Raw genomic sequence first — 26,753 nt, forward strand, 5'->3', positions numbered from 1 at the left:
ATGTTCTACAAGGACAGCTTACTCCTGTCACTGTCAGCTACCACTGGTAAGAAGCTACCGTCTTTACTTTTATCCCCACATTTTTATTAATTTGCATTCTGCCTTATTTCAACTGACTGGATGGAATTCTTTCCTTCTTATAACAGCAAAACATTTAAGTGAAAAATATTGATGTTTGAGTTTACTAGACTCTTCTATCCAAAATGCAGATACATTGAACATACTGAATTTCTTTCTGCACTGTTATTCATAACTGAGGTTTCCATTATACTTTTTAACACGATCTCAGTCTAATATATGTGTATAATAATGTAGCTTATAAAATCACACTATCTAGCATATATCTACATGTAAAGTTTTATAACCATTTCAGTAACACAGTTCAAAGGATTACCGATATCCAGCAGTTAAATTCGGAGCACAACTGTCTGCATTTTTTTAAATTTATATCTATTTATTTTAAAAAGGACAGCAATGAAGTAAAGTCTACATATACAATACAATGTAATACACAGAGTCTACTGAGTTTATAGAAAATCCTAATTCTTCTATTAGCAGCTTCAGTAACAGGGTGGGAAACACCTGATATTCATTTTCTGCCAAGGAAATAATGTAAGAGACCTCAATATGCAAGGTATTACAGATAGAAGCAATGTGGCATGCCACCTTCTCAGTGATACATATCATCAGGACAATAGCTGGTATACAATAAGTGTCTGTAGGTAGTTATGCAAAGCTTATTTTGGAAGAATGCATAGTTCCATAGAATGCAATCATAGAAGGCTTAGTCATTTTCTGACTTTAAAGAATTATTAAAAATGGGTCAGCCAACTGCGCCTGCAGATAATTTGGATCATTTTTCTCTCAGGTACTTGTTAACAGCTATTTATGCCATATAATATACACTGCACTAAATTTCATTTTAAATTAAAGACTAATCTTTCTTGCCAAACTATTGTGCAAGTTATGTTTTCAGTGTGCAGTTTCTGAGGTAAAGTGTGACATGAACATAAAGTGAGGTTATAAAAGTGTCAATTTCTGCTAATTAATAAGGCTGTTCTAACAAACTAAAGCTGATGTGTTTTTCAGTAGTTAACACAATTTATTTGCCTGTCTGTCTGTTCACTGTAACTAAGTAAAGGCTTCATTGAAAATATAGAATGACACTATTTGCTACACACACACACATGCATGTATATATACACACAAACACACACAAATTCACAGTGACACTCACCAATAGTCATATACACACATTGGCATAGCCAGGCATACACCATATAAGCCAATGTATGCAAGTAAATCGGTAAGAGAGGTGCTGACTACCCAATATCCTAGCCTGCAGCACACAAGTGAAATTAAAAAGGTACAAGTGATCAAACAAAAAAAAACTGTATCCAAATTGTTGTATGCTTATTTTATTATATTACTCAGTACCTAGTTAAAAACTTTGAATACAAAAATACCAATATATGTATTGTAGCTTTTAATTCCGTGCTTAAGATATATGCTACAAAAAAAGGCAGTTATGATCATATGAGGTAATAGCACAGGAAGTAAATTGTATCAATGAGGCAGTTACAGTAAATTCCAGAATAGAGCAACAGCTCACAAGGTGATGAGCAGTTCCAACAATCCTTGCTATATTCCCTATACAATGCATGTATGCATACATATCTGATAATGCACACACACACACACACACACACACACACACACACACACACACACACACACACACACACACACACACACACACACACACACCCTATAACTTCATACTTTGATGATCACCATGGAATGTCATGAAAGACTGGATTTTTGAATCTTCATCCATTCACAATCTGTTTAATCCACTTAAAAAATATACTGCCACTTACAATAGCACCAGTGAAAGCTTAGATTTTTACAAGTGGTCCACTGCATTCTACACTGCACCCCCCTCTCTACTTACGTAGTTTTAAAGCAAACCCCACTTTCATCTAGGTCAACATCATTAACCACATCCCACAACAATAAAATATTTCCTTGCATACGTCTCTCCTTGAAACACACTGAGTTAAGTGCTTTTAACTTGGTCTTGCATGTCCTTCCTTTAAGAGCTTTTATTTATTGTGCATGTTATGAGAATTATCTTAATTCAATTTGTTCCTTCTGTGACTCTCAAGCTCAATATCTGCCTGCAGCACTCCTTCACAGGGCCTAATACAAGTCTTGTATATCAGCATGATGCCTGTCCTCTGCATCATAGCAGCTAACATTCTGAAGTACTATCTTTCAATGACTCACTGAACAAGCTATATCTTCTGCCATTGTTTTAGGATTCCTGCCCAGGGCAACTAGTAATCAAAGCAATTACCTCTTTTTACTGTCATCTGGTATTGTCACGTTTTACTTTGTCTTTTTTTTTTTTTTACATTTATACAAGTTGTTTGTATTTTACTACAATATGCATGATCATTTTCTTCTAACTCAATATTACTTTGGAAATGACTTGTAATAACAGATGCAATATCATTTTAAGCAGTTATTTTGAAATTATGCAGAAATGCCCAAAGACCTTATTTCATATCTAGCTTAATTTGTTCTATATTCCCACACTTGATACACCTGCCATCTTATATTAATGCACGTGCACACTACAGCTTATTATGTTTTTTTTATGACTTGACTGAAGACATTCTCACCCAAAAACAAAATGATTTATGTTACAAATTCTGAAATTAGTAGATCTGAATACCATTTAGTCAACCACAAATTCACTGAAAATGCGTGAAACACAATTGTATACCTAAACATACATAGCATTTCTTGTGTAGCGCAGAGAACTCTTACTCCACATGTTATGACACCCTGTAAACATTCTTACACTAACCTAAACCTAACTGTAGACCTAAACCTAACCCTATCCACAACCATAAATTGAAATCCCAACTAAGACCTCCTCTCTTTAACCCAAAAGTTGATGACCTGCACAACTATATAGAATTCTGGCTTTTTGTTCATTGCAACAATCAGACTAACCGAACCTGGATGAAAATAATTAGCTATACTATTTTCAAGCAGCCTGCCATCAGCCAAGTTCCATACCACCTTAATAATAATAATAATAATAATAATAACTATTTGTTGACCAAATAAGCCCACGGAATAAATTGTCCCTTTTCAGGGGTAATCTGAGATCACTGCCTGGTTATGGGACATGCTCAGATTCACAAGGTAGATGGAAGGAATGGAGGCCTGCTTCTTTGCCACAGGACATAGCTCATTAAAAACGCAGAGCCTTAGATGTCTGCACTAGTTGTCAGACCTTGTAATGAATGTTACTAAAATATGCTGCACTTTAATCCCTACTTTCTAGTGCTTCCTATTGTAGATTGTATTCCAGTGTGTGCAATGTTTGCTGAATAATCAGTCTCAGAAATACAAGCCAAACATTTTAGCAGACCTGCGCTGCAATGACATCCTTTGTAGACTTGTCTTGCATATGTAATACTTTTTTTAGAATGTATGGCTTCCTGCACATTACACAACAATAACTAAGTACTGATGTATATTATATACTTTCTGCAGGTTATATTATTTATAATAATGGTATGTTGTGTAGAATATAGCCTGTATCAGGTGATTTATTGACATACAGTATGCTAATAAAAGGCTCTCTAATTTTTAAATTTTGAATGTGGGAAAATGTAGAAAGAGCAACACACGGTTAATGTATCGCTGACCAGATGTTCTGTTTTGATTATACAGCAGCCTAGCTGCTACTGCATCACTGAAGTGTTTATGGTACATTAGTCAGTATGTTTTCTTCTGCTTTTCCAAAATTTTGCTACTGTCTTATAAGTTTTCCAGCTAGTTTTTGGTCAAGTGTTATATTCTGAGAATTCTTTTAGTGCATGCAGGTTTATTTGCTCCATGTTCATATAGATATAGCAAAAAGAAAGAGCTTAAAGCATTTTACTGGCTTTGAAAGCCGATAAAATAGCAGAAGACCTGTCAAGTTTAGCATTAGCTGGCGGAAAAAAGGGATCAAAAGCAGGGAGAGTTTTTAAATACTGTTCCAATTCACTTAAAATATGATTACAACAACAAGTTTTACACCAATATGCATTTCTGAAGACTAAGAATTGTGACATACTGTTTCTGCCATTTTTGACAGACTGTAATTCTCAGTGATTAACCAGAAAATCAAACCAGTTTAATAGGGACAGAACAAAATATGAGCTGAACTCAGGAACAGTTCAGAGATGTACACTGTTGCTGTCGTATGATGACTGGCACTGTTAATATTTAATACCTAGTGTGAGACCCGGTATGAACATCATTTAGAAAGTTATTAAGCACCTTTCTAAGTGCTGTTAACATCAGGTCTCACACTAGGGTAGCATTTAACTAGCATGTTGTTTTCCAATATTGGAGCATAACCAAGGCCCTCCATGCACTATGTAATGTTACACATTAACAACATTTGATTTTCTTTGCTGGATACTATAAGACAGGAGTCAAGTATACTCATCATAATTCAATATGTAACCAAGGCAGATTTACCTGTACAAGCAGTACCCTGTATTATAAGAGACAGGATAATTCACCTGCAGATTTCAGCACCTTTTTTAATGACCTTGCAGAAAAATGACAACGTAAATTTAGCAAGCCGTGTATTTAAAGAGGGAAAATCAATGATGTAATAAAGCTATGAATTTCTGTCCCCACTCTACACAAAGACCGCTCAAACATGACTTTCCAGTTTTACAGTACACCTCCAGGGGTGACTCTCTTGACCCCCTGCTCTGCATATTCCCAGATCTGACCCTACTTGAGATGAAAGTGATTGTCTCATCTGTACAGCAAATATTTGTCAATAGCGTTTAACAGAATTTGCATAAAGAGGAATATTTTCACAGTTTAATTTATAAACAAGCCTCTCGCTTCCTAAAAATATTAACAACTATAATTCAGTTTGTTAAGAAGGAATTTGTAGTGTATGGAGCGTGGTAATTATGCTCTGATATCAGGAAAAAGGCAAGTCAGTTAAGCACTTCTGTGGAGCGAAACCCAGTCTTAACAAATGTTAAGCACTTCCTGATTTAGTTGTTAAGATCAGGTATTGATCTAGACAGTTAAATCTGCCGGTATTAACAATCACATGACAGCAGCACAATAAATAAGAAACAAATTTGTTTCTGCTGTCTATGCCAGTAATGTTTGCCTGACTTTTTGTAAGAGAGTGTATTACTTCCTTTCTGACAGTGCTCACTAAGTGCTTTATAGCTTTGAAAGCCAGCAAAACACTTAGCACTTTTTTCTGTAAGTAGTAGTACATGAACCAGATGAAGCCCCATGCACTACAAAGAATTATGACCGGAGTGAAGATTTGCTATCATAGCCCTTTATTAAGTGTTCTTGAGAAGGATACCAAGATTCACCTCAGCAGCGAATTTCTTGGCATCCATGTCTCAAACATATAATAAGCAGGTTATGACTGGCGATCCAATCACAATCCTCTACGTTTTTCGCTCCACATAGTGGTTTCATATTATGAAGCAACAGCTTAAGGCACATAATATCTGAACACGCATTGTGGTTAGCATGACAGAGCTCAGAATATTAAGACACTAAGGAAAGCATATTGACGGTATCTACTCCATATGCAAGGGGGAGATGCACTGTATATTTCACCGAAGTATACTGAAGGTTTTTATTTCATGCAATGAAGCCACTAAAACTAAATTCTTTAGCTTTTCTCAGTTTGAAAACGAAATAGCAAGTGTGAGATTATTTTGATAATTTTCCTTACCAAATTTATCTCCGTCCTCTCCCTTGGCACTGATACGCTTCCCCACCACCTGTACGTGTTTCCCACTTGTTCTGCTGTACAGCTGATATAGACGTAACTGTTTGCGACTTACGTCATCCCGGCCTCTAGTCTGGTTTTCCACATGTATCCGGAAATCAACATTCTCGTCAGCAGCAAACACCTGATCAGTAACCAAAACATAGGATTACCGTAAAAACAAAGTATCACCAGAATGAACAGAGTAAATTAGCTCAGTATCTATATAATTTATTTATTATTTATTGACATTTGTTAACCAGGAAAATCCACTGAGCCAATGACCCATTTTCAGTGGAGGTATCTATATTCAGCAAATCGTTTCTTACATGTGTGACGTATAATAATCCACAACAAAACAATTATAATTTTACAGACACACATAAAAGTAACAATAATAAAAAAAAAAAAAAAAAAAAAAGCTGATGCAAGAAATAGTTTAGAAATTAAAATAATAACCTCCAAATCAACTATACCTATATTATGTAGACCTGGGTTTGAACCCAGTGAGTTCACTTGCATATGGTTGTTGGACAGCTAATGCAGGCCAAGTCACCAAAGATATCCAGACTGTAGTCAGCACATCGAAAGGTACTGCTCACAAACTGAAAGTACCAGTTTCACAGAATACTAACTTCCTCTTCTGTAGGGACTTCACCCCCACACACCCCCTTAAAGAGGGCTTTGTTCCCTGCATCTTCTTTTACAATACAATCAACTTGTAAGCCACCGACACAACTCAGGGATAAGTGAAAACTGCAAGTTGTGGTAATTTTTAGTAGAGCAGCCACATTTCACCAAAATGCAAAGTGCTTTTTCTTTTTTTTAAGTCAAACATAACTGAGATCCAGGTCGTCATTTGTATGCTCTGTGAAAGGGCATAAATCTACAATTACATATCCCACATATAAGAGAAAATGCATTAAATCTCACAGTTTATCCATAAAAACAGACATCTGAATTCTATTGAGAACTCCTAGTTAAAAAAAATAATAATAAACATTTGAAATAATTAGTGGAGAAATTATCCTTAGTGACAGTTCTAGTTAAATATTTTCCAAATGGGAAAAAAAGGCTTTTTTGCAGCTATTTTATCACTGTTTTAAAAGTCGTGCATGCATATGTAATACAAATAATTATATTAACTATAGTTATTTGTTGCTCACCTTCTGCAGGTTCGTAGCTAGTTACTAGACATGTGGTGCAGGGGGCCATTGATGCGCTAAGCCCAATTTTGCAATTGTCTCAGAGCACTATCTGCTTAAATGAATTGCTCAAGGTCACACTCTAGGTAAATGAAGGCTGTAGGAATCAAACACTGTACCACGGGAAGCAGCTCGTTTACAGGTAACAGCCTTAATCCTCTGTACTAACTGCTAGATCCCAATCTACGTTAGGCAGAGCTCCTCACTAACACTCTTTAAAAGAAACCTTGACAAGTGGATGGGAAACAGAAAGTTTATCTTGGGGATCACTTCAGTGGCTCTGCTGAACAGAGGCACAGGGATCTAATCTAAGGGGATGGCGAAAGCCAACACATTCTGGCTAGGCTTATAAATGCCTTCGGGCAGATAGTCTAGTACCCACCTATGAGCCTATGACTGTATAAGTGACATTAACTGTATAAGGTGTTATGTCCTGCTTCTGATAATGTCATTTCAGTTAATATGTAAGACGGTAATGACAGGTTATAGTATACTCACCTGAATATTTAAAATAATACATGTTTAAAATTGTTTAAACTTAGCAGGTTCTGTTTCAGAAACATACCCTAAAAGTATCTTTCTGAATGAATGGATATAAGCTGAGCTGTAATTTAATCCACCAGGCATTAGCAGACTTTCATTTCATTCTCAAGGTCATGTTGCCCACTCTTATCACATGTTCTGCTTGCTGAATGATGTCAGTTATTTACCCTTTAAATTCACTCTTTAAGGCTTGAGTTCCTTCTCTGGCAGACTCATCCACTGTGTTATCTGCCAGAACCCTACAGTCTGTGCTGCGTATCTGAACCACCATTCAGTGGGGGTGGGACTAAGTTGGGACCTCTCTCTCCACTCCCTGTCCAAAAAAACTCTCCCCATTCCCTGCCCAGCCAACTCTTTTATCAGATTTCCATTGGAAAGACTGCATCATTTTACTCTGTATTATGTTACCTAAGATGGGCTTTGGGAAACTATAAAACAGCAATCTAGAGAGACAAGGAAAAATAAAATTAAAAAGGGATTCCAAGGTAAATAAAAAAAAAAAAAAAAAGAAGGAAACCAGTGTAGTTCAATATGGACATAAAGACAGCAAGAAGGGAATAGGACAACAGACAGAGGGATTGCAGGTACAAAGCAGAGGACCACTGGAAGAGTTATGTGATAGCTTCAAACAGGAAAATAAATGGTATTGAGAAAGTAAAGAGTAAAATGGAGAAAAAGAGCAGGAAGAAGGCCTTCTTCAGGCCACTAGAGAAAAGGATGAAGGCAGGAAGGGAAGCTGATGAACTTAGCTCTGGAATGGCAAACTTGTATGAAGGTTAAGGAGCATTCAAAATTCTAAGTGAATGCTTTCTTATTCGTGTCCACCAAAGAAGTAAACTGGTGGGTACAAAAACAAAGCAGTTGGATTAGTAAAAAGAGGAATGACACTTGAAGAGCTAGCAATGAGCAAACTGGAGGTGTGCTATGCGGGGACTAAAGAAGGATCCTAAAAGGGGATGCTGGGGGGTTGCTTCAACCTCTGACACAATTATTAAACAAGGCTAGTAGGGCAGACTTAGTTCTGAAGGACTGCAGAAATGTAATTAGGGTGTCCATCTATGAACATAGCTCTGGCAAATGAGAGGCCAGTGAACCTGATTCTGCATGATGATGGAAGCAGTCCAAAGGTCAAGACTACTAAAAGTCATTAGACAATGGGCTATTCAGGGTGTCCATCACTGATTCTTAGCAGCTAGATCTAGTCAGACTAACCTAATTCACTTCTCTGTCTGGTTCATTATGGACATAGACAGACATAACTGTGAAAGCAATCTGCTTGGAGTGCAGAAAAACTTTGGTATGACCCTGTGAAACAGGCTCTCTGGTTCTCTGCAAAGAGTAGAGGAGCAGATATAAAACAATGTCCATGGTACCTGGGGGTATGTACAGCAGAGAACAGTGAGTGATAGTTGGAGATGGCTTAAGGGTAAGATGGTGGCAAAAGGTATCTCTTAGGAGCCAGTCCTGGGTCCGGCCCCAGTTAATGTGGCAGTCACTCACTTCACATAGGGTAAAGAAAATCTAGCTTATTCTCTTTGCAAATGACACAAAGGTTGAGGAACCCGGGGGGGGGGGGGGCAAAGTGGATGAGAGACATAAGAAAAGTAGATGCATGATCTAAAAGGGGGCTGCTTCATTTCAACCCATCCAGGTGCAGCATGCTACTCCAAGGAAGGACAACCAAGGGAAGGAATATGCAACTGACAGAGTCAGGCTAAAAAGAGCAAGAAAAACAAAAGGACGTGCAAGTTATTATAGGAAACCTAAATAATTAGGCGTATAGTGAATGGGCAGCAACAAAGGCAAACCGAATGATGAGACGGTCAGATATGTAGATAGAGGAGTACATGGCAACCAAACCGAATGATGAGATGGTCAGATATGTAGATAGAGGAGTACATGGCAACCAAACCGAATGATGAGATGGTCAGATATGTAGATAGAGGAGTACATGGCAACCAAACCGAATGATGAGATGGTCGGATATGTAGATAGAGGAGTACATGGCAACCAAACCGAATGATGAGATGGTCAGATATGTAGATAGAGGAGTACATGGCAACCAAACCGAATGATGAGATGGTCAGATATGTAGATAGAGGAGTACATGGCAACCACTAACTGGCATTCAGAAGCTATATAGCTGAAACACTTGTATGTCATTAAGGGTCACTTGCATATTCCCCATGAGCCTGATTGATTGGAGGTTTACGGTATTACAGCCTGAAGTGTCTTTTGATATTTTTGCCTGTGAGTTTTTTTGTGCGTGGCCTTTTTACTTACTATTTTGTTCATATGTTGCACAATCATCCTGAAGTTACAAACAGAAGGCTTTATTAAAAGCAGAGTGTTTTTTTTAGAAAATGGCCAAACTGTTTCCTTATACTGTAGTAATCAGCCCATAAAGGGGTTGAAATGTCATGTTTATAGTAAATGGGGTTTAGTGTGATTCACCTGAATGCCTCAATAAATGCCTGTAATAAAACAGTGGCCATTTAGAAGCCATATAGCTGTATGTCCTTAAGCAGTCATTTGCATTTTTCACATACACCTCTTTCAAAGGAGGTTTAAGGTATTTCACACTAAAGTATCTGGCTTGCCATGGTCTGCTAGATGTTCTTCCCAATTAATTTTTTTTCTGTGTAAATGTATTATTTCTCTTATTTATTTATTTTTTTTAAATTTGGAATAAAATAAAGCCCAGTCTTTTGCAGTGGTTGTAGATATAGCTTGTTCTGCAAATCTGATGTTTCCATGAAAAATGTCCCACTTAGGGAATTTGGAAAGGTGTCAGACCTATCAATGCTCCTTTACTAGGCATTGATGAAAGTATATCTGGATTGCCATCCACAGTTCTGGAGACTTTACAATAAAAGGGAGGTCTCACTGCTGGAAAGGATGCCAAATAAAGTGACTAATAAGGAACAAAGGATGAAAGACATGATATATACGGAAGGAAGGGGGTTTTGGAGTGGATACAAAATCACTGAAAAGTAAGTCAGATGGGATTCCACTGGAAAGGAAGGATAGGATAGGATAAGATAGGATAGGAAGGAGGGGAAACATAATTTATAAGGAAGTCCTTTTCACAGAGGGATTGATAGGCAAAATCCATTATTGGTATGTGGGTAGAAAAAGTTAAGACATTTATAATCTTTAAAGCAATGGAAGATTTCTGGAAGGATGGAGTGATTCAAACTGTAACAGCTATTTTCGGCTACACTTTGAGAGATCTCAAAGACTCACTGACTCCTCCTGCTGGCTAGTTTATGAAATGCAACAGACTGTGCCTTCCATCCTTCACAAAGAACTGTACCATAATGGTCCTAAAAATTCATGAATTTTGCCATATTTTTTTTTTTATTGTAGCTAGTAGGCATCTACTACCATTTTTGTGAAATAAAACTTTATCATATCTACCATGGGCCATTCAAAGTGTATCCGCAAACTGCATCATCTTTCTGCTATACATTTGGTTTACATTTAAGCTTTAGAAAGATGTTAACATCTTAGACAGTAATAATACTCTTGATTTACTTAGTCTTGTCCTCCGTCTGTCTCCTCTCATCAAGACTACACATATTTAATATCTTCCCTTTCTCTCTCTCTCTCTGTATATATATATATATATATATATATATATATATATATATATTGCCCTCCTCTGAGCTGTGCTTTACAGTCTATTGCCTGTAAAGTTGTAAAAACTTCCACAGCAGCACACAGGGCCTTTTGTTGTTTTTTTTATGAGGTTTTTCCGTGTGAGATGGGTCTTTCCAGCTACCTGTGCAGGGGAATAACAGCTACTTCATTTCTATTTTGATTTCCTTCCTATGCATCCCAGTAACCTAGCAGCAGCCCTTGTAGTTTGCAAACCTTTATGTCATCAAATATGACAACTCCAAGGCGTACCTCTCAACTCTCCTCATAACATTTGTGGTTTTCTGGCCAACAAGTGAGAACTGAATATATTAAATAATGACATGCATTTGAGTTTCAGACTTCATATCCTTCAGGAAAATGTGCAATGATGAATGCTGTTAGTGCATATGCTCCCCAAGTTGGGTGTGCGATGGATGAGAAAGAAAAAATTGGATTGAAGTGGTGATGACTATACCCAAGGGTGAGAGAGTGGTGATTGGAGCAGATTTCAATGGGCATGTTGGTGAAGGGAACAAAGGGGATGGGTAGGTATGGTATTAATCAAAGGAATGCAGAAGGTCAGATGATAGTAGATTTTGTGAAAAGGATGGACATGGCTGTGGTGAATATGTATTTTAACAAGAGGGAGGAGCATAGGGTGTCATACAAGAATGGAGGAAGGTGCACACAGGTGGATTACATCTTATGTAGAAGGGCCAGTTTGAAGGAGATTGGAGACTGTAAAGTGGTGGCAGGGGAACGTGGAGTTAGGCAGTATAGGATGGTGGTTTGTAGGATGACATTGGTGATCAAGAAGAGGCAGAGGAGTGTGAGGGCAGCACCAAGGATCAAATGGTGGAAACTGAAAAAGGGTAATTGTGAGGTGGAGTTCAGGGAAGAGTTAAGACAGGCACTGGGTGGCAGTGAAGAGTTACCGAATAGCTGGGTATCTACAGCAGAGCTAGTAAGGGAGATGGCTAGAAAGGTGCTTGGTGTGACATCTGGAAAGAGTAAGGAGGACAAAGAGACCTGGTGGTGGAATGAGGAAGTACAGGAGAGTATACAGAGAAAGAAGTTGTCGAAGAAGAAGTGGGATTGTCAGAGAGATGAATAAAGTAGACAAGAGTATAAGGAGATGAGGTGCATGGCAAAGAGAGGTGGTGAAGGCTAAGGATAAGGCATATAGAGAGTTGTATGAAAGGTTGGACACTAAGGAGAGAGAAAAGAACCTGTACTGATTGGCTAGACAGAGGGACCGAGCTAGTAAAGATGTGCAGCAGGTAAGGGTGATAAAGGATAATGAGGGAAACGTACTCACAAGTGAGGAGAGTGTGTTGAGCAGATGGAAAGAGTACTTTGAGGGGCTGATGAATGAAGACAATGAGAGGGCGAGAAGGTTGGATGATGTGCGGATAGTGAATCATGAAGTGCAGTGGATTAGCACGGAGGAAGTAAGGATAGCTATGAAGAGGATGAATAATGGAAAGGCTGTTGGTCAGATGACATACCTGTGGAAGCATGGAGGTGTTTAGGTGAAATGGCAGTGGAGGTTTTAACTAGATTGTTTAATGAAATCTTGGAAGTGAGAGGATGCCTGAGGAATGAAGAAAAAGTGCTTTGGTACCAATTTATAAGAATAAGGGTGATGTGCAGAGCTGTAGTAACTACAGAGGGATTAAACTGATCAGTCACAGCATGAAGTTATGGGAAAGAGTAGTGGAAGCTAGGTTAAGAAGGGAGGTGATGATTAGTGATCATCAGTATGGTTTAATGCCAGGAAAGAGCACTAGAGATGCAATGTTTGATCTGAGAGTGTTGATGGAGTAGCACAGAGATGGTCGGAAGGAGTTTCATTGTGTCTTTGTGGACTTAGAGAAAGCATATGACAGGGTGAGAGAGGAGTTGTAGTATTCTATGAGGAAGTCGGGAGTGTCAGAGAAGTATGTAAGAGTGGTACAGGATATGTACGAGGGTAGTGTGACAGCAGTGAGGTCTGCGGTAGGAGTGACGGATGCATTTAACGTGGAGGTGGGATTACATCAAGGATCAGCTCTGAGCCCTTTCTTATTTGCAATGGTGATGGACAGGTTGACAAACGAGATCAGACAGGAGTCCCTGTGGACTATGATATTTGCAGATGACATTGTAATCTGTAGTGAGAGTAGGGAAAAGGTGGAGGAGACTCTGGAGAGGTGGAGATATGCTCTAGAGAGAAGAGGGATGAAGGTCAGCAGGACAAGGCAGAATATATGTGTGTGAATGAGAGGGAGGATAGAGAGTGTCACCATCCTGTTACCTGAGAAAGCCCGATTAACTATGACCCTTTGGATCCTACTGTGTAGCCAGACTTTTACCTGTGACTTCAATCTGGTGTCAATGCCAGGCCCTCATAGCTTGTTTGCTGACCTCTGTAATACTACATTAAATGTCATGCTAAAGTGTCAGGCCATATCCACTGCCCCATTTCTTAAAACCCTGCATCCCATTTGTAATTCACATGGGGAATCATCTCTCATATTGCCTTTTGCAATCCTATATTAAGGAAGGATACCCTTTCAGTATCGAGACATCCATAACTTTGTCAATTCACAGTACAGCATAATGTGTTGATGTTATACTCTGGAAACCTGGGATGAATATCTTTCAGTTATGTTCCATTATATATAGTCCAGTTTTGTTTTTGATAGCATATTTCCTTTGTTTTGTACTGTGCCCATGACACATAGCAATGTATGTACAGTCCTTAGACTTCACACATAAATGAAGGAAAGAAACTGGCAAGTTTTCTTACTGAAGACAGAGCAAAGGTGATAATTCTGACTTTTTTACCAGGTACAGCAAGGTGATGTTCTTTATAGGAACAGTTAGAATGCTAACAATACTTGAATATGCGCCTAGAACGTTGCCAAAAAATGCATAATCCTAAATTAAACCAGTTGGTGCAACAGAAATGTTAGACCAAGGCCTCATCTGCCTTAGTTGGTGGTGGCTCAAGTGGATATGAAAGATCCCATGGCACCTATCAAAAAGAGTAGGAGAAGTTACCCAATGCTCTGACCAAATTCCTCCTGGTAAGGACCACAGGTCTTTCCAGAAGCCAGGCTACTAACCTAGTAGGACTAACCTGGTCAATACAGGGTACAATAAAACATAACAATAGCCAAGTAAACATTTTTATTTTTAAAATCAGAACCAACTTGCTTTTGGTGGTAAATTACATAGTGAGTTACTACAGTGATGATATTTTAGTTGAGTTGGGGAGTGATTTCAGGTTTGGGTGCCAGGAAAAAAATCATCTATATGTGTAGATACATTTACACCCAGAGAGAGAGAGAGAGTCTGTATATGCATGCACAAGTTCTCAGAAAGTCTCAGAGAGAGATTTGAAATACTGTGAGGGTAAGGAAATGTGTAGGTTCAGCACCTGCAGAAGGCCTACTACTGTGTAGGTTCAGCACCTTAGCACCTGCAGAAGGCCTACTACTGTGTAGGTTCAGCACCTCAGCACCTGCAGAAGGCCTACTACTGTGTAGGTTCAGCACCTCAGCACCTGCAGAAGGCCTACTACTGTGTAGGTTCAGCACCTCAGCACCTGCAGAAGGCCTACTACTGTGTAGGTTCAGCACCTCAGCACCTGCAGTAGGCCTACTACTGTGTAGGTTCAGCACCTCAGCACCTGCAGAAGGCCTACTACTGTGTAGGTTCAGCACTTCAGCACCTGCAGAAGGCCTATACTACTGTGTAGCTTCAGCACCTGCAGAAGGCATACTACTGTGTAGGTTCAGCACCTCAGCACCTGCAGAAGGCCTACTACTGTGTAGGTTTAGCACCTGCAGAAGGCCTACTACTGTGTAGGTTCAGCACCTCAGCACCTACAGAAGGCCTACTACTGTGTAGGTTCAGCACCTCAGCACCTGCAGAAGGCCTATACTACTGTGGAAGGTGCAGTGACAGATGGAAAAGCGATCAGGGAAGAAGTAAAGAAAGAACTACAAGCACTTTCTGGAGGTCAGATGCATATATCCACCTGAAGAGATGGCCATAACAGGGAAAGTTAACTAAAGGAGTTGGGGTCTAGTACCACTAGTAGGCAGGACTATGCAAAATTGTTTGAAAGGACAATGAAAGGTGAACAGGATGTTGGGTTGCATGACTACAACTGTGCATTTTTGAGCACTGAACTTATCTGGCCATCACCCAAGGAATATTGTGTCACTTACATGCAGCAAGAAAAATGAGACCTATAGAGAGTGTGCAAAGGAAAGCTAACAAACTCCAGAGCAGAATGGAGGGACATGAGGCATTAGTAATCAGTCAGAGTGCCTAATACATGTGCATTGTTAGCTCAAAGTTTAAGAATATATACATGCTGGGTCTATACCTGGGAAACCAAGGTTTGCATCTCTCTGGCAGCCCAGGACAGAGAGGGCCAGACAGAAGGATCATACAAATGTTGGCCTGTTCTCCTTCTTCTGTGTGGGGGAGGGGTGCAGCAGAAAAGTAGCATTACTTTTGCAGTCCTTAGTGGAAATGAAGATATAAATAACCAATATTCAAAAGTGTACTGAAGGAAGCCAGCAGACACACTAAGTATGAAGCACGACTGTGGGAGCACATACAATTAAAAGTGTCATGCTTTAGTCTATACAAACCAAGTGAGGAACATCCTCCCAAAAAGCAAAAAGAAAAGAAAAGAAAAAAAAATCCATCCATTTGCTGCAGCACAAGAGCTCTGATCCTGGTCAGTCAATCCTCCCTTGCCCTAATTCTTGCACGGGGACAATGGGAATATTCTGGAAGAAGTGCCCGAGTAGGATCGCAATCCTGATGTCAGGCTGATGGTACGGAGCCAAAATAAGAAACACAAGAACAGAAGATATGATATGGATATATTTTACTATCAGAGGCAAGTTAATATACCGAAGACGAGGAAGAATGTGAGGAGGAAGGAAACAAACAGAAAGTTGATATAAGCAGGACGCAAGGTTGTTTTAAGAAAGTAATATTTGAGAAACAGGGTGCACAATGTGATCAGTGGGAAATTTAAATATACAGCGGAAAAGCAGAAAAACAGGCTGAAGGAGCAGCTAAACAAAGACTGTATGAAGAACTCAGACAATTTTGATAAACCGCTGGTTTTCTTTCATCAGCATCTGCATACATACATACATACATACACACACACATACATACACACACACATACACAGATGTAAATGTAGATAAATTCATTACTGGTGCTATAACTTGCAGTACATAAACGAAGTATTTTACAAAGCATGATAAAGGCGCTTCTGCAAATTTTCATATCAGGCTTTGTATGTAAGAAATATTTAAATTAAAAAGAATGAAAACATTCAGATAAAACATTCAGTACAAAAATTCTGCTGACATTTGTACTAAAGCTCAGTGAATATAAAAAACAGTCTTCATCAAAATAGTAATTTAAAGCATAGTAAACTCATTTTTAATTCGCAGAAACCATATTCCCCATGGAGAATGTGTGATATAACAGCTACAGTTGATAATTCAAACAAGTTCATTTTAATTTGTAATATAGTCCATAAATAGAAAACTTCATCAACACCAAAGCACCACGTTCCAGTTTTCAAAGTTGTATTTGTACGATCTGACAAGCTGTCACAAATGTGTACCTTTGTCTCACACTTTAAGGGGTATTACCACACAGCTTAATGACTAATGGTTACAGGCCATGATCAAAGCCACATCCCAATCCAAGTTCCTGCAATGATTTTGTACACTTCCATCCTGCTAGTACGGCGACATTACATTCCTTCTGTTTCTGTTTGTACAGAGCAGTGAGGCACTATGCAAGACAATACCGTTAGGTTACCGTGGCATTTCATGAATAGATTAGTATCACTACTACACAAATTTATTTATTTATTTATTTGTCATTTGTTTATTGGGATAGTTCGACTGGCCAGATGTCCCTTTTCAGTGGAGGCTGATGGGGAATGCCCCAGTAGTTACAGAGTAAAACAAATTAAGAGAACAAATTTAAGAAAAACAAATTGAAAAAGCAATAATGCAAACATAATATTAGCAAGTTATACAATAATTTCAAACTGCAGTTGTAAGTACAATGAAATACAGTTTGTATATGAGAACATTATTTGATAGTACATATTACAGGTAAGGCGTTAACAGGGCATTTACAAACAGGATTATGTCTGGTTATGAATATAACAAAGACTGTCCTGAAGAAATAAGGTACTAATTATCAAAGAACTATGACATTACTGAGAGGGCAGAGAGACACAAAACCCAGAGCATCATGGGTAGTCAGCAGGACTTGCTGACTGAACAGTGCACATGAGATGGACTGTGGTCTTGAACTACTTAGATTTTAAATAGGCCACTAGTATAATACCCACAAAGGGCTGGCGAAGTAAGTGCTCAGCCTTAAGACAACATTCTAAGGTGGCCGTATGGGTTAAAGGGTCTATATTAGATCAGCAAACAGTTAAAAAAGCAAATGCTGATTGATTGAACTTATGTAAGCGAAAGCTTACAATCCCGAACTGTCAGATCAGTGATTTTTTTTCCTAGGGAAAAAAATCGCTGATCCAAAACACATACACACAACACAAGCACACCAAACAAACAGCAATCCACACACATACCCTAAAATCTGAAACCTAACCCTACACTAAACTATACACACACCACTAACTATCCACTTACCTTAACCCAAACCCTAACCCTAAGGTCCGTCACTATCGCACACTCACCTCACCTGCTCCCTAACCCTAACTCACCTAACCTGCCCTAACCCTCATGTCCACACAATCGCACACTTACCTGAATCTGACCCGTAACTTTCCACCACAGTACTGAAAATACTGACGCAACAGAAACAGACAAACAAATTCTTTCCCTAGGAAAAAATTCGGGTTTCTGTTGCTTCGATATTTTAAACATTCGCTCACATAAGTTCGATCAATCAGCGTTCGCTTTTTTAAGCATTTGCTGATCTAATATAGACCCGGGTTAAATGCAAACAGAATGGTAAGAAGTAGATGTAATGTATTCAAAAGAAAGAATGGTTACTACAGTGGAGCACTAAGGGTTATTTACTGGCTCCATTTATTTTTCAGATCTTTATATACAACACTGTAGAATCACACAAAAAATAATTAAATAACTTTCTTGCAGGCTGCTTAAAGGTGTGCCACATGATGATAAACAAATGTGGCAAAAATTATGAAAATATATCTGCAAGACTAAAAGCAGCTACTAAAATATGAAAAAAGGCAAAATAGTATGGATGGAAAGTAAAAATCCAAGAAAAGAATACACAGTTAGATGGTATAATAGGAAGATAAATAGGGACATTTTCAAGAAGGTTGTGCCCTATTACTGACTTTTTTGGCTATCAGTAATCACTGTTAGCTATCAGTAATCACTGTAAATAAATAACTGTATCTCTGAAATGGTTTGGCATTTAATTTTCAGAACATGATACTTAGACAATTATTTATAAAATAACTTTACGTCTGAAGTCGGAACAATACTATAGGTTTTCAATAACATTTAGACCTGTTACTCTGAAGAGAAGTGATAGCTATACTCTTAATTTAAACAGAATCTTGTATCAGTATTGCTATGATTTTAATTTCAACTGAATACTTATTTATTTACTCACAGCAAGGTTCTCCGGTTCGATCCTCGGCTGGGGTGCCTTCTGTGCAGAGTCTGCATGTCCTCCCTGTGGTCGCGTGGGTTTCCTCCGGGTGCTCCGGTTTCCTCCCACATCCCAAAGACATGCAGTAAGTGGATTGGACACTCTAAATTGGCCCTAGGTGTGAGTGTGTGCATGTGTGTGCCTTCTGTGGAAGGTTGGACGCCGGGCTGGCAACTCGACACTGTAAAACTCCAGTGCCAATCATGAGTGGACAGGTGATCCGCTGTGGCGACCCCTAACCGGGAAAAGCCGAAAGAAGAAGAAGAATACTTATTTATTTACTTACTAAATTGTTAACTTTGTTAACTAGGTGGGTGGACTAGTACACACACTATGATCAGTCACAACCCAAGCCACTTGGCAGCTACAGTAGAACAGATTATTAACATTTAAAAAAGGTAGCAACATAAAACGTATCAAATCACAGTTTGAACACATATCACAAATAACAGTGCAAATATTGTACACACTGCAGAGTCACTAAAGTCATTTCCAACAAATTCATCTGCTCATCAAAAGAAAGAAGCATTTGTACAAACTTAAAATTGTAACACACACACACATATATGTATGTGTATATATATATATATATATATATATATATATATATATATATATATATATATATACATATACAGCTGCTGGGGGTTGGCATTATTGGACTAAATCTACCTGTAAAGACTTACAAAAGTAAAAAAAAAAAAAAAAAAATTCATGGGCATTCAAAAGCCATGTAGATGAAACACTGGTATATCCTTAAGGGGTCATTTGCATATATTCCATGGCTTCACTGTATCTTTCTTGCAGTTTGTACTGAATGGTTAGTGGTCATTTGTGTGTGTGTGTGTGTGTGTGTGTGTGTGTGTGTGTGTGTGTGTGTGTGTGTGTGTGTGTGTACGCATTTATATCCACAAGGATATGTTACTGAAGGAATTAAGAAAACCCTTTTTAATACAGTTTTTTTCTAGTATTATTAATGAGCATAATAAGGGATAACAATGGAAAACAGTGATGGCATTCACTTTCTCTTGCAATTTTTACAGTATTAAGAATATATTACAAGATAATTTTTTTATATTTGGAAAATCCCATCCTCTCACAATATTTTAGTTAATACGTTTGGAATTATTCCCAAATTTATAACAAAAAGAGGTAAACATTTGAAACCAATATTTGCCAAACATTAAACTGAGAATGGTATTAGTTTTAGTAATAACAGGGGCACATACAGAACAGGGGCACGTACAGGTGTAAAAAAGAGTGTCCAATGTAGGTACATTGCTCATGGTCCAAATTGTTATATAATACCTTTAAATAAAGCAGAGACATCCCTGGGATATTTCACTTGCCACTCACAGAATGTTGTTTATATTACTGTTTACATTAAATATTTTATTTACTTATTATTTATTTATTGACATTTGATTACCGGGGAAGTCTAATTCAGTAGGAGCCCATTTTCAATGAAGGCCAGGGCCTCGATTCTAAAAGACTTGTTCTCGGTGTACATGACCACTTACACTGTGAGCATTCTGAGAGCAGGTCTTTTGGACTCTGATCCCCGGTGTAAGCCTGTCCATAGATAGGCCCCACACTGAAGTAAGTCACTTACACTGAGAGCAAGAGTCTTTCAGAATCAGGATAGACTTACACTGAGAGAAACTCTTTTGAAATCTGGCCCCAGGGGAGAAAAGCTCCAAAGTATTACAAAACATTTTAAGAACAATAATTTTACAATCTTCAAAAATAATACAAAAAAAATCTACAGTTTAAATAATGATATTGAATTAGACATAATATGAAAACATTGGTTAAGAATAGATAGAAGGCACATGAAAATTACTTAATATTTAGAGAAATTTTAGCCAGTTGATAGAGAAATTAAAGATAAGTTAGCATAATACAAACAGGAATGGTATAACATAATAATATAATTAGATATGATTTTTTTTTACGTGGGACAAACAATTGGACCAATAAGAGTGAGGATATTTGAACATTTATATGCTATTTCCGGACAGAATGCACTATGACCCTTGTATATGCATATCACAAATTGTTGCAGATATAAAAAGGTTTTATTTTAGGTTTTGGATTTTCAAATCAAAGAATATAGGAAAAGGGACATAGAAAATAAACTGGAAGTCAAAGAGTTTAGATGGCAGGTTTTGTTGAATGCCTAAGAAAGCCAGGTTTGCATAATATTTTAAATTTTAAGCATATATAAAACTAAGAGGATTGAGTGATATGTGCATGATTGAATTATTTTGGTTTGTCAGTGATGTAATCATGTGATTTTATTTATGTATAAATGCTAATACATTTGTATTAAACTCTACAGTCTAATGAATAAGTTTGTATTAAACTCTACAGTCTGATGAAGTCTTGACTTTTATGTCTTTGAGATGAAAGCAATTACTGTTTTTTTTTTTTCTGTTTGCTTGTTTTATTTTTTAGGAAAGTATCACATTCTCCAGCATATTTGTGAGCTGTCTTTTATGTATTTATTAATATTATATACATACAACCCTTAATGTGGTAATGACTTCTTGATGGTAAGAATACTAAGAAGGCAATAAAAAGCCACAATGAGAATTTACATTTCTTTTTAGAAATGTGCTCAAAGTTTAATAATCATCTGTGTGGCCCAACCATCATGTTTAACTATTTTTTTTTAACTCTGATCAAATAACAATAAGGCTATTGCTTTGGTAGTACCCTATCAATAAATTCATACACATACATGCGCACATGCGCACACACACACACACACACACACACACACACTCACACAGGCATACACGTGCAGACACCCACACAGAGAGAGAGACACACATACATACACACACACACACACACACACACACACACACACACACACACACACACACACACACACACTCTCTCTCTCTCTCTCTCTCTCTCTCTCACTCACTCACTCACTTGCTCAGGTATATATAAGCAAATATACTGACAGATTTCTGACTGGTTACTCCTCTACAAGTTGTATGACCAAGAAAAAGAAATGCTACATATCATAATTTGTTAACCTTTGTTTGCCATACATGTATCTTTGAGTGATAATCGCTTAATTGTGATTTAAGTGACAGAAGACCATCATCTTTCACACCGACAATCCTCCTGCAGAAGTACAAACTTTTGTCTATGTATATCCCCACTTTTTCTCTGTGATCATGTGACTGAAATTCTGCCCAAAGTAATGTTTTACACACACACACACATTTATATATACAACCCAGTTTGGCTTTGTCAAAGGCAGATCCTGCCTCTTAAACTTGGTTGACTTTTTCGAGACAGTCACCAAGGCCATTGATGAGGGAAAGGCAGTCCATACAGCCTACCTCGACCTGGCAAAGGCCTTCGATACAATACCCCACTCAGGTATCATTGAAAAACTCATCAGCTTGAATGTAAACCCATACATCACAAGATGGGTTGCAAACTGGCTAAGCGACAGAACCCACAGGGTCAGAGTTGCTGGAGCCATGTCAGACTCAAAGCCTGTCACAAGTGGTGTCCCACAGGGCTCAGTCCTGGGTCCACTCTTGTTCGGCATCTACTTTTCTGAAGTACAAGCAAACACAGGAGGGTTATGGCTGACAAAGTTTGCAGATGACTGCAAACTGGGCGCCATAGTCGAAAACACATCTGACACAGATATCCTCCAGAAGGGCCTCACAGAAGCGGATAACTGGTGCCAGAGCCATGGCCTGAAGTTAAACGCCAAAAATGCATAGTCATACCCTTCGGGAAAAACAAGGTTACCCCTAGCTACCATATAGATGGCAATCCACTGAGCACAGAAAAAGTCATCAGGGATCTGGGGACCCAAGTTGACAGTAGCCTTTCGTTTGACACTCATGTTGCTAAAGTAGTTAGGAAAACCTTCTATATCGCCTACCTGATCATGAAGGGATTCACATCTAGATCAAGGGAGGTCATCGTCCCCCTGTACTCATCACTCATTAGACCTATGATTGAGTACAATGCCCCATTCGGAATGTATCTGACCAGACACCTGATACAGCTTGAAAGGCCCCAAAAGTTCCTCACCAAAAGGATAAAGGGTCTCAAAAATATGTCTTATGCTGCCCGACTGAAAGAACTCCAGCTCTATTCAGTCTCATACCGCTTGCTCAGAGGTGACCTGTGCCTGACATATAAGGCCATGTCAAACCCAGATTTGATGAATATGCTTCACCTCAAAAATCTAGATCCCTCAGAACCACAAGGGCGGAGACTTAAACCTTGACACGGTTATAAATAGAACGTGCTGGAGGGACAGATTCATCACCCAGAGACTCCCTATGCTGTGGAACAAAATCCCGGTACATGTGAGGCAGAGCACCTCGCTGGCCTTGTTCAAGAGGAATCTTGACCAATGGATGGGAGATCGCAGATATACCCCAGGGATTACTTCAGTGTCACTGCTTGACAGAGGCACAGAAAAATGATAGGCATAGTTTTTATTCAAACTAAAGGGGTGGCGAAAGCCACATAACTATGGGCTAGGCTTATAAATGCCCTTGGGCAGATAGCCTAGTATGAACCTATGAACCTAGATGCACCAACCACTGTTTAAATGGGGGAACACTGGTAATCCAGTATAATCATCTCCCACCCCAACCTGCAAGCTCTCTAAAAATATCAGTACTTACACTCATAGGAAGTTGTGCTTCTTCCATGCTCTTATATCTCCGAAGCCTGTCTGGCCTCCTCCAGATCACAATCACAGGTAGTAATATGGAATATAATCATCTGCAGCATACCTAAGGTGTGTCACATGGTGCTGCATAATGATCCTGCTTTCAAGTCTGTTTTAAGCTCCTTTTTTAATTATACAGCTAATCAGCATGCCACATTCTGAAAATGCAACCAGATACACATCAAGTGAATGAATGAGTTACTTCAACATCTGAAGAGGTAGCATTACAATTAAATGACGATTAATCATATCTGGTCACTTAGAGGTAAGCAGGTAAAGTGGGAAATTATCACTGAAAACAAGTGTGACACTGCACAGCACAAGAGGAAGACATTTCAGAATTAGAAACAGAGAGCTTGCATTTCTCTGCAGAATCAGTTGTTAAGATCCCACCTGAAGTATCGTGTGCTGTTCTCATGATCTGGTCCATGCAAAAAAGTAAACAGGATTACAAATTTTTATTTTATTTTTACAGTTGATTACTGAGAAAGTCTGACTGGACAGAATGTCCATTTTCAGCAGTGGCCCGTGGAGAAAAGCTCCACGTAGAACAAAGAAAATATATTTCAAATAAAGATATAAGAGAAGGAAGATTACAAATAAAAAAAACACAGCTGTACATAGAGTATAATTTTTCATAGTTTAGATACCCACAAATGTGTACAAATAAAGGTATAACTGAGATAAAAATAAGTAACATAAAGGGGGTGTGAAATAATATTGGGTTATAGTTAATACACAAAAATCCGCAGTTGAAAACCTGGGTTAAGTTGTTAGTAAGAAGAGTTGTTCCCCGAAGAGTAGTGGAACTTTGCATCAACCATTATTTAAAAAGCGATCAAAGGAAATTTATAATCTTATACAAAGAAGGAGAAGATTGCAACTAAACAACTCATTATACATACTTCTTACAGCCAACCTATGACATGCTAGAAACATGTCAGTACTTTTAAAAGAATCACGAGTTTCCTAGAGGGTACTCCTTTTTAAAAGGAAATACATGTGAGAAAAAAATGTAATGACTTTTTTTTTATAAAGAGAGAGTGCTGGGTATTTTATAGAGCATTTCTGGACTGGCATTCAAGTTAGAAATGGTGAGGATACTTACTTAATGCATGGGACAGACATAAGGTAAGTCTTGTCTGGGATGGAAGGAGTAAGTGGCTAGTTATGTTGTATCTGCAGCTTATCATGGAGGTGGAGAAGGGTGCAGGTTAACAGGCCAAACATCCTTTTATCGGTTACAGTTTCTAAACGGAACTAGTCAGTGCATAATTTCAGTGCTTGTTAAACTAGGAATGTACTATAAATACTCCTATTTATAGTGGTCTGATTGTAGAGTAGAAATCAATCAGTCAACTGCAATGGCTAATATGACATTTTAATTGTGTCTTAATCATGCAATGCTCTACTCATAGGTCTGTATGTTATTGCTAGGCAGGTGACTTGCAGGTGTCCTTTTTGATTCTATTCATGTTTCCCAAGGTGAGAATCAAACCATGTATCTTGTGCCTGTGAGGTAACACTTTAACCATTATGCCAATGTCACCCCCCCCCCCCCGCACTTCCCTTTGGGAGTTCCTAACACTTAACTTGATAGGTGAGTCATTGTTTTGTTTGTTGAATAAACAACTAAACATGCACACCTCAAACATTCAGGATATTTGATCAAGGAAAGAAATGAACATTACATGTTGATCTAGGTGCCCCCCAAAAAAGTGCATTAAACTCTACAATATTCCTAATTCAGCTTGTTTGTGAATATAAACAACACAATCATTTAGTTCTTAAAATAGCATGTAATTCCTGGGCAAGCTGTTATAAACTATTATATATTCTAAATTGTTAATGCTAACATCTCATTGGAGTATAACAAAAAGTGCCCAGAATAGATTGGGATCAAAATATGTCCCGTTTTGTTGCTCTTCCAATGGTCTGGATGAAATATTAATCCACACAAGCTAAGTAGAAACCACAGTCTGTAGAAATTAGCAGCATATATTATTTTAGGATGTCACTGAATATATCCCAAAAAAACGTCTCTGCTGCATTTCAAAAAAACAAATAACTCTGGCAGTGTATTAGCTGAATGCTTAGTTTGCTCCTAAAATGACTACATGAATGCAAAATGATAATAACAAAATTACTGCAGTAAGGAGGCAGGAGGTCAGGCGCTGGAATGAAATAGTAAAATTGTTATAAAATGAAATAATGGCTTGTATAGTTTCTTATCAAAAAATGCATACCAGTTGTGTAGGCTGTGCCAGGATAATCTTGCAGATGGGTGATATGGGAATAAGGCAGCCATTGGATGTCATCACTCCCCCAAGAGCTGAGCTTGAAGTCATGGTGCCGTTCATAAGCTCTTTTTGACTGAATAATTACAAACTTGCCAGTTTCTTCAAATCTTTGAAGTTTCATTTCTATGATCATTTTTTATATAACTAAAGACTATTTGTTTTCAGCAACTTTGGTTCTGCATGAACAAACAAGTACTTAAAAGGCCTTCACAGACTATGGCAACAATGGAAAATTCTTGACACAAAAAATAAATACGCTCTACAATTGTGGAGAGAGTCTACATGCATTTCCCCACAATTAGAATTACTGTCCTACCCATTATACAAAAGTAATGCATCTTCCATGACCAGATGTTCTCAAATGGTGAGGTTAACCTCCCTGGAGAGCTTCAGGCCTGTTTCAGGAGAATGTGAAAATGAAGTGAACTTAAATTATTTTGTATTGTTTTATGATAGTTCAGACTAAATGAAGCCATCAATGAATGTGTGTATTTTATTGTCATCTGATAGCAAAAGAATAAAATATCAAGCAAAAGCTTGATTATTTTTATTGTGTATGTTCGTGAGTGTATGTGCGTGTGTGTGTGTGTGCATGAGTGTATGTGCGTGTGTGTGTACGTGAGTGTATGTGTGTGTGTGTGTGTGTGTGTGTGTGTGTGTGTGTGTGTGTGTGTGTGTGTGTGTGTGTGTGTGTGCGTGTGTGTGTCTGTTTGTGTGTGTGCGTGTATGTGTGTGTGTGTGTGTGTGTGTGTGTGTGTGTGTGTCTGTTTGTCTGTTTGTGTGCATTACATTAA

The 26,753-nt window shown here is 38.2% G+C and overlaps 1 protein-coding gene across 1 annotated transcript in view; it reads right to left on the reverse strand.

Annotated features, from left to right (window-relative positions):
* FGF18 (fibroblast growth factor 18) overlaps positions 1–26,753 on the reverse strand; it is a 172,458-nt gene that overhangs the window by 66,207 nt on the left and 79,498 nt on the right. Inside the window, exon 3 of the mRNA XM_044069001.1 lies at positions 5,801–5,981. Coding sequence (XP_043924936.1) covers positions 5,801–5,981 — 181 coding nt within the window. The remainder of the gene's footprint in view (positions 1–5,800; positions 5,982–26,753) is intronic.

This window comes from Protopterus annectens, chromosome 4.part0 (assembly GCF_019279795.1).
Source record: "Protopterus annectens isolate FY-2018-M chromosome 4.part0, PAN1.0, whole genome shotgun sequence".
Lineage (NCBI taxonomy): Eukaryota > Metazoa > Chordata > Ceratodontiformes > Protopteridae > Protopterus > Protopterus annectens.